This window comes from Zeus faber, assembly GCF_960531495.2.
Source record: "Zeus faber genome assembly, chromosome: 4".
In the NCBI taxonomy this organism is placed as follows: Eukaryota; Metazoa; Chordata; class Actinopteri; order Zeiformes; family Zeidae; genus Zeus; species Zeus faber.
In genome coordinates this window covers 27,633,572-27,642,778 of record NC_137191.1, presented here as the reverse complement: position 1 = coordinate 27,642,778, position 9,207 = coordinate 27,633,572, and the positions used below count along the sequence as shown (strand labels likewise).

The 9,207-nt window shown below is 41.8% G+C and overlaps 1 protein-coding gene across 1 annotated transcript; it reads right to left on the bottom strand.

The window, feature by feature from the left end:
• Positions 1-3,582: 3,582 nt before the first annotated feature.
• LOC307229732 (lysozyme g-like) lies at positions 3,583-6,117 on the bottom strand. Its single transcript, XM_079999785.1, has 5 exons — positions 5,994-6,117; positions 5,460-5,537; positions 4,549-4,751; positions 3,990-4,140; positions 3,583-3,850 (listed from the first exon to the last, which is right to left on the bottom strand). The coding sequence occupies exons 1-5, from the start codon at positions 5,995-5,997 to the stop codon at positions 3,717-3,719; spliced, it is 570 nt and encodes a 189-aa protein (XP_079855911.1). The 5' UTR covers positions 5,998-6,117; the 3' UTR covers positions 3,583-3,716.
• Between the last annotated feature and the right edge of the window lie 3,090 nt (positions 6,118-9,207).

Below are 9,207 nucleotides of genomic sequence, written 5' to 3'. Positions count from 1 at the left end.
ACAGTTCAAGTTGAGGCAATATTTCAAGACAGAATAACTCAGGGAGTGGAAAAATCCACAATGGTCAATTTTTCGGGCTATCACAGTAATGGAGTCCCATCACAACAGTGATTTATGAGATTATGGTTATTCTTTCCCATATTTTCATCAAAATATGGGATTTATGCTTGACTGTGCGTGTTGTGAATTTCCAACCTGACACAATTATGAATCCATTCTTCTTCTTCTTCTTCTGCTTCTTCTTCTTCTTTCGGATGCTCCCATTAGGGGTTGCCACAGTGGCTCATCTGCCTCCAATACCCTTATTATTATTATTATTATTATTATTAAAAAAAAAAAATATATATATATATATATATATATATATATATATATATAATTTTCAAAAACATTTCAAGTTTCAAGTTTCCTTTACAAATACAGTGTAGAAAGAAGCACATTGCAAAAGTATCACAATTAGGATGTGTGGCGGTGGGGAGGGGTTTTGGCACCATCTGCAGGTGGAGAGAGCCAGCTTTTGCAACCGGGAGGGGATGCAGCTGCAGGAGATTGAGGAAATTAGGAGAGTCTGTAGTCCGCTGTAGTTCCACCTCTCTGCCAACAGCGAGGCTGGGCTCCCACTCCAGCCTGCACACTATGGTTACTACTTATTCGTTCTGAAAAGACAAACGTCTTTTAACCGTTGTCTAAATAAATGCCCAGCGAAGGCTGCCTTTTGTTCCACCTGTCTCCTGGTCCATCTCTACCCCGCAACAGACACCTGTCACAGGTTGGTAACAAAAAAAAAAATTTGAAATTTAAAATCAAGATCCATACAAGATCTATACAACAACTTCCGTTTAAAATTTTATATATATATATATATATAATTTTTTTTTTTTTTTTAACCAATAATTCTAAACAGAATAAATATTTCAGGAATTAGAATTATAACAAATAACAATCAGCAAATTACAAATGAACCCTTAATTTCAAAATGCTGTATATGATATTAAGTCATCAGGTTATATATGTAACTTGATGACACTCAACTTTATAGTTTGTCAGCACTTTAGTTGAATGTGTGGCTTATTAGCCACAAAGTACCTAACTATTGCTTATTAGTCTATTATTAGTAGCATAGTCTATTAGAATGTTTACCCATGTTGCATGAATTGTAGACAGCATCAGTCCACAGGCACTATCTGTTGATCGTACTTCCTCCAGACTCCAGTATCTTTAACCGTAATCCCAGCACGAGATTCTCTAGAGATGATGGCGGCGGTGAGAGCCAGATCCACTCCATGTCTCTGTCTGACTCTGACGAGGCTCCCTTACTGGTTCATTCTCCCCGCATCCGTTTGAGCCACGGCATGCAACGCTTTCACACCTTTGATGAGATAGAATGACAGGATTTTGGTGATTTACAAATTGACTTTACAAATATGCAGTAGAAGTACAAAGCACAAATACCGCAAGTAGTGTAGTAGCAAAAATCAAAATCAAAGGAAAAATTACGACATTCTACAACAACTTCCATCTAAACAACAACACCAAAAAAAAAAGAATAAATATTTCAGGAATAATGTTAGTCATGTACCCTCACTTTGAAAGTAAATGATGAGTAGCTTGCGGAGCTAGTTCTGCGGACAACTTGACGGCGCCACGGGTTTCATGAGCGGCGCCATTCACAGGTGTCTTTTGAGCTCGCAAATCAATCGCTCCTAATGTGCTGGAATGCGAAGCAGAGAAAATATTATTCTATAATATGTATGTATTATAGAGAGTCTACTATGTATTATCTCAAACAATCTATTTATTTATGAATCAGTATATATGTACAATTATTTAAGAAAAGACGCAAGACAATGGCAATCGCGAATGAGTCGAATCTTTTGAATGACTCGGGAGTCACTCGGCAAAATAATTGTTTGTCAAAAAAAAACAAACCCAAAAAAACCATTAAAAACTGACAGTTAATAATGATTAACTAAGTTGTACTGATCTGTGTTATTCGTTGATATAGCTTTATATTATTTTTGTCATTTCATGGCAAGTTCTCCAACCGCGATCAGTCGTTCAACGTTATGTTAAGTCAACGTGTTGTGAACAATACGTTTTGGAAAAGGATGCTGAGCGTGGTCCGGTTGTAATGCAACTCACCTTGAACATTGAACAATATATAATGCATTTAACACTTGTGTTCAGAAACTGCACGTGTAGTTTCATTTTGAAAGTAACTAAAACTAAATTGAAAACTAGTTGTCGCTTCATATTAATGTAGAACTTCCAAGTGCAACGTCATTACTTTTAGCAGTCGTATTGATTAGGAGTGGGCGGATCGAAACCAAAAGTATCGATACTACCGATACTCGGTCTCGTTTTAAAGATCGACGCTGGTGTCAGTAGGATTTTAACTCTACGTAGTTATTTCCTTACCTGCGGCGGCTCGGTGCCCGTCACTGTTCGCGTGGTGAACGGGGGATCCTTTCGGCACCACGCCCACTGGGATGCCGCGCGGTGACGTGTAGCTTCTACAGATTTATTTTCTGCAGATTTATTTTTTTCTTGCTTTTTTTTTTGTAAAGTAATACAAGACAGCATAATAGGGTGATCCTACGAGGTATTTGTTGAATACGACCCGGAAACGTCTCACTTTGGTAATAACGTTAAGAGCCAAGCATGAGCAGGCTTTTGTATGTTGCGCCGGTCGCCCCCTCAACCCCGCCCCCGTGCGGCGCAATTTGAGATGGCAGAAAAATGTATGCATGAGGAATAACTAAAAACGTTTCTGAACAGAGAGCAAATATGTTTTGTTTGATATTATAGCATACAAATTAAATTGATATATGTGTCTGTATTCTGGATTTTATAAGGTTTAGTATAGTGGGACCAGCACTGTTGTACGGTTTAGAGGCGGTGGCACTGACAAAAAGGCAGGTGGCTGAACTGGAGGTGGCAGAGTTGAGGATGTTGAGATTTTCATTGGGGGTGACAAGGATGGACAGGATTAAGAAGGAGCACATTAGAGGGACAGCTCAGGATCGACAGTTTGGAGGAAAAGTGAGAGAGGCCAGATTGAGATGGTTTGGACACGTGTGTAGGAGAGATGAGAGTTACATTGGGGGAAGGACGCTGAGGATGGAGCTGCCAGGCAAGAGGAAAAGAGGAAGGCCAAAGAGAAGGTTTATGGATGTGGTGAGGGAGGACATGCAGGCGGTTGGTGTAAGGGAGGAAGATGAGCAGAACAGAAGGTATTGGAGGCAGATGATCCGCTGTGATGACCCTAACGGGAGCAGCCGGAAACAAAAAGAGGAAGTATAATCACAATACATAAAAATGTGACCCATTGTAATTAAGGTACTTTGCCACGCCCACAGTGTGTCCAGTAAGCACTTTCAAGTATGTGTATTCACCTAGATCAGTTTTTATGTACAGGTTTGGGGATTGTATATGCTTAAAAGCAGCTAGCCATATTGCAACGTATACTCATACCAATGAGCTAAAGGATGATCCAGGGGTACCCTGACTGAACTTATTTCATCCAATGGATCCAACCACTGAATGTCCGTGCTGAGCTCAGGAAATCAAGAAAACCTCCACTTCCGGTTCTGCTGTTTATTAGCCTTCGTTTTACAGATTTCAGATGAATTACATTTATATTAACACCGACTTCATTCTTTTCTTCAGGAGATGGAGAAGTATAGCTCCAAGCTTCATCTTGGTGTCGAAACCTTCTAAAACCCATGTTGTTTGTACCATTGAGCCCTGGCGACGACATCATTGGAGTAGTCTTTTCCCGTGGTGTGGGCGTCCACTTGGTCATAGGAGTGGACGTTCCCATCGCCCATATTATAGGCCGATATCCCTCCTGCGGCGACAAGCACAAATCACAAATGTTGGCAAAGCAGGCACCACAACGCGGTTCCCCTGTTTTTATGTTGAAAGGATTTACCGTCTCTTGATGAAAAAGGTTACATTCTGCACTTTTAAAGGGTATGAACACAAACCTTTGAGCTGCTGTTCTCTGCTCCAATTGGGAAATTTAGTCTTGATCCGACCAATGAAATGAACCAAGATTTCGGTGCCTTGGTCGAGGTGTTCCTCGCTGTTCCACGTCCCTCTCGGAGTGTGTCCTCCACCATGTGGATTGACGTCCACCTATGGAAATCATTGTCATATTATATATAGCATTTGATCATCACCAATACCACCACAGAACAGGGCCTCCAGGCCATGCTCAAAAGATTCACTTGTTTCCTCCATTTTTAAAAGGGATCCTGGCCCATAGAAAATACTTAGGGCTTGAAAAATGGCCACCTTTCATTATTTTCCTACAATTTTATTTTATTTATTTTTTAACTGTGACTCAGAATGTGACTAAAACAACTAATCTACATCATAATTTGAAAAAGTCATCGAAATCAGTTTTCAGCTCAAAAGGCATGTGCAGAGTGCAGAGTAACCCTTTAATGTCAGTCCGTATACATACACTTATACTGTATATTTACAGTTTATCAGCATTAATTAAGTATAAACATAACAACATGATAAAATAGTAAGCTTTACCTGCATCAGTCCAAAACCATTGTGATGGTCCCCCCAGCCGTCGGTATCTTTAATTGTGTTCCCGGCACGAGATTCTCTGGAGATGATGGCGGCGATGACAGCCGGATCGACTCCATATCTGCTTCCAACTCTGTTGATGATGGTCCGGTAATTGCCCATTCGTTCCACATCCGTGTGAGCCATGGTCTCTGAGGCTTTCACGCCTTTCCAGCAGATTAAAGGGAATTAGGCGACACCCAAGACGATACCCCAACCTTTTCTCTTCCACCGCAGACTTTTTACCATGAAATAATCCCACTATCCTTTTAAGCGCTAAAAACGTCTTATTAGTATGGCCTACTAATAGTTGGTGATGCAAGACTATTTGTTTGTAGCCAACAAATCTTTTGAATGACTTGGGAGCCGGGACTCACTCAGCCACGAGAGTGGGCGAGCGAGGGAATCTTAAAAACTCACTAAATGAAGGTGAGAGGTATTCCAATTGAATGTGACTGAAAAATAAAATAAAATAAATAACTTTGGCCAAATAAAGCGATTCCTTGCGGGAACTCCACTCGCCTCTCTGCTGACTTTGAGTCGTGGTGCGCGACGACACCTGAGTCCAACCACCAACGAGCCGGAAAGGCCAACCACTCATTTTAGTCGAGTGAGGACCGAATCTCGGAAAAGAATCGAGCCTTTCATCACTATCGACGGTCCTGCTCCTCGGAGTCAAACTCGTCCCGCTGGAGCCGGACCCATTCGATGAGTGAGTTCGGCCTTGCAACTTTGATCTTGCAACACACAAACTCATTTCCATTTTATTTTTAAATCAAGAAAATATATTGTGGCACACTCGCTTGTGGACAAACACGGGGCCACTTCACCCCTTCAAAAAAAAAAAGTCGAGATGCGGAGGGTGTCGGTTTTACCTGAGTAGCCCAATCGGTCTTGTTGCGCGGTTGTCGCCGAAGCCCCGGATGTTTCCACCCTCATGATGTTTCCGAAACCTGGAGAGCACAGGGAATACACCCGGGAGGGGCGACATCTCGTTGTAATTTCGATGTCGTGACACCAGGCGAGACATCGTCGGGGGTTTTGGTGCTCGTGACGTCATGACGTAGTTAAAATATCGTCTCCGAGGCTGCGTGACAGTCGCACGATGCAAATACCCTGAACGTCACACTGTTCTCGGTTTTCTAGTTCAACGCCTCTACCTACTTAGTCACAATATCCACATCACTAATCCCTGTTTCTAAAATATTTATTGTGTATAAAAGCACTCATCACAAAATATCGTCAAATTGCCGTCAACAACAAGATATTTGTATTGTGAGTCCACGGAGTATACGTTGATGAGGTATCAAAACCATTTCTCGGATTTGAGCAAAACGAATAACGATTAGAAATAACGAAAAATAAGTAACTGCTATCCAACAAGCAGCCAAAAACATCAAGGTTCTCACCCATTTTGATTTTCTCAGATGCCTGCTCCGTCGACAAAGGAAGGAAACCGACGCTTTCTCTTATAGGAACCAGAGAGATACTTTCACTTTCGCTTTCTCCAACACCAATCCCAGAGTAGAGGCTGCTTTTGGGGCAGGGACTTCTCAGAAATGGTTCTCGGCCGGGAAATCAACTTTGTTGGAAAAAAATAGCTTTATTTAAAAAGCACCGTTGTAACACTGTTTACAAACTGCTTCGACAGATGGAGTAAAAGCAGAGTGCTCGGATCATGAATTGAAAAGGCAAAGGAACATTAATAAACAGGAATTAAATTGATTCATTAAGTTGGAAAAAGTGGATAAAGAGACAATAACAATCAATAAATAGATACAATAGGAAAATAAGAAATAGAAAAAACAAGTAAATAAAAAATAAAATAGATAAAGAAAGGGGGCAACCTCACTTAAAAGCAGATCTATAAAAATGGGTTTTGAGAAGTGAGTTAAAGGAAGTCACTGACTATGCCAGCCATATCTCCTCGGGCAGGTTGTTCGGAAGCCGTGGGGCCCTGACACAAAAGGCGCGGTTGCCTTTAATTATAAGTCTAGACCCGAAACAGCCGGAAGGGCCCCCGCCTGAGGATCTGAGGCTGCGCACTGGCTCATATGGGGTCAACATATCTTACATGTAGCTCTGAGTCAGACACAGACGTGCTTTAGAAGTGATCAGTAAAATCTTAAAATCTATGAATTGAACAGGGAGCCAATGGAGCCGACATCACAGATGTGACGTCGTCTATTGGAGCCGGTAAGAAGCCGAGCTGCTGCGTTCTGAACTAGTTGGCGGCGAGAGAGTGACTTTTGGTTTATGCCAGAAAGGAGGGAGTTACAGTCGTCTAGTCATGAAAAAAAAATTAGGGCATGGATTACTTTTTCCAGGTCGCTGTGTGATAGTATTGGTTTGATTCTTGAAATGGTTCCCAGTTGAAGGAAGCAGGACTGGACTTTTTTGGAAATTTGTTGTTCAAAGTTTAGGTCAGAGTCAAACAGTACTCCCACGTCTCTGGCAACAGACTTCATAATTGTAGACAGAGTGCCAAGGCCACTTTCAATTTGACTGGTAGAATTTGGGGGAGTGAACGATATGATTTCTGATTTTGAATTATTGAGCTGAAGAAAATTCTGTGCCATCCAATGGTTGATATCATTGAGACAATGACCCCAGTGGCAGTGATGACGGAGTCTGTTACCCGAAATACAATTCTGGGGTTAGAATGGTTTGCAACAATCAAGTGGAGAAGAAAGTTGCTCTCGCTTCTTTAACTGCTCTTTGATAATTGTGCATAGCGTCTTTCCAGATCTCATAAAATATGTGTAGCCACTGGGGGTGCACAAGCCAGTGTATCACCATTGCCGGTCCCAAGCCAGGATGAACAGAGAGGGTTGCGTCAGGAAGGGCATCCGGCGTAAAAACCATGCCAAATCAAACATGCAAATCTGATTTCTATACCGGATCGGTCGAGGCCCGGGTTAACAACGACTGCCACCGGTGCCGCCGTACACCGTATACATCTCATCTCATCACCGTTCTCAGTCTCGTTCCCGCAGTCTGTCAGTATTCACTACACTAGCGTTCGCAAAAGCCACGCCCCCTTACCGTGAAATAAAAGGGGTACTCGCTTAACGACCTGATCCTAGGAACGGAACTCGGTCATTAAGTGAGGAGTACCTGTATATACATACATACATACATACTTACATACATACATACACACATACATACATACATACATACGATTCCCGCCTGGAGTGCTGTTGGCACCACGCTCCGGAGGGTGTCTCCTGATTAGGGTCCTTTCTGTGTGGAGTTTGCATGTTCTCCCCATGCTCACATGAGGTTTCCTCCATATAACATCATAAGAACTCCCACTAAAAACATGCACAATGTAATGCAAACTTCTATGCAGGGAATAACTTTTTTTCATCAGTATTGTTGCTTAGCGGATAGATTTCATTAGATTTAACAGTAATGCGATTACTCATGATTTAGTATTCAAGACAAAAAAACATTTAAGGTCATTCATAATTGTCTAAATTGACGAGCGATAATTACCAAATTGTTCATTAAGATCCTCACGCTGACATTATTCTTAAGTGTTGCCCTGAATGCCTTCCATGTTTTGTTTGTCTTTGTCAGGGGAGAAGCCCCACGTCTGCCAGGTGTGCGGCAAGGCCTTCAGCCAGAGCTCCAACCTGATCACCCATTGTCGCAAGCACAGCTGGAGCCGCCCCTACCACTGCCCGCGCTGCCTGTACGGCTTCCAGCGCAAACCTGAGCTGCGGGAGCACCAGACGCACCACTGCCAATACCACTGAACAGTTCAAGTTGAGGCAATATTTCAAGACAGAATAACTCAGGGAGTGGAAAAATCCACAATGGTCAATTTTTCGGGCTATCACAGTAATGGAGTCCCATCACAACAGTGATTTATGAGATTATGGTTATTTTTTCCCATATTTTCATCAAAATATGGGATTTATGCTTGACTGTGCGTGTTGTGAATTTCCAACCTGACACAATTATGAATCCATTCTTCTTCTTCTTCTTCTGCTTCTTCTTCTTCTTTCGGATGCTCCCATTAGGGGTTGCCACAGTGGCTCATCTGCCTCCAATACCCTTATTATTATTATTATTATTATTAAAAAAAAAAAAAAATATATATATATATATATATATATATATATATATATATATATATATATAATTTTCAAAAACATTTCAAGTTTCAAGTTTCCTTTACAAATACAGTGTAGAAAGAAGCACATTGCAAAAGTATCACAATTAGGATGTGTGGCGGTGAGGAGGGGTTTTGGCACCATCTGCAGGTGGAGAGAGCCAGCTTTTGCAACCGGGAGGGGATGCAGCTGCAGGAGATTGAGGAAATTAGGAGAGTCTGTAGTCCGCTGTAGTTCCACCTCTCTGCCAACAGCGAGGCTGGGCTCCCACTCCAGCCTGCACACTATGGTTACTACTTATTCGTTCTGAAAAGACAAACGTCTTTTAACCGTTGTCTAAATAAATGCCCAGCGAAGGCTGCCTTTTGTTCCACCTGTCTCCTGGTCCATCTCTACCCCGCAACAGACACCTGTCACAGGTTGGTAACAAAAAAAAAAATTTGAAATTTAAAATCAAGATCCATACAAGATCTATACAACAACTTCCGTTTAAAATTTT

What these genes read in the sequence shown, in the direction of transcription:
- LOC307229732 (XM_079999785.1), bottom strand. An exon ending in ATGGTTTTGGACTGATGCAG is followed by an intron (nt 4,141 to 4,548) that starts GTAAAGCTTACT and finishes TGATTTCCATAG; the next exon opens with GTGGACGTCAATCCACATGG. An exon ending in CAGAGAACAGCAGCTCAAAG is followed by an intron (nt 3,851 to 3,989) that starts GTTTGTGTTCAT and finishes TTGTCGCCGCAG; the next exon opens with GAGGGATATCGGCCTATAAT.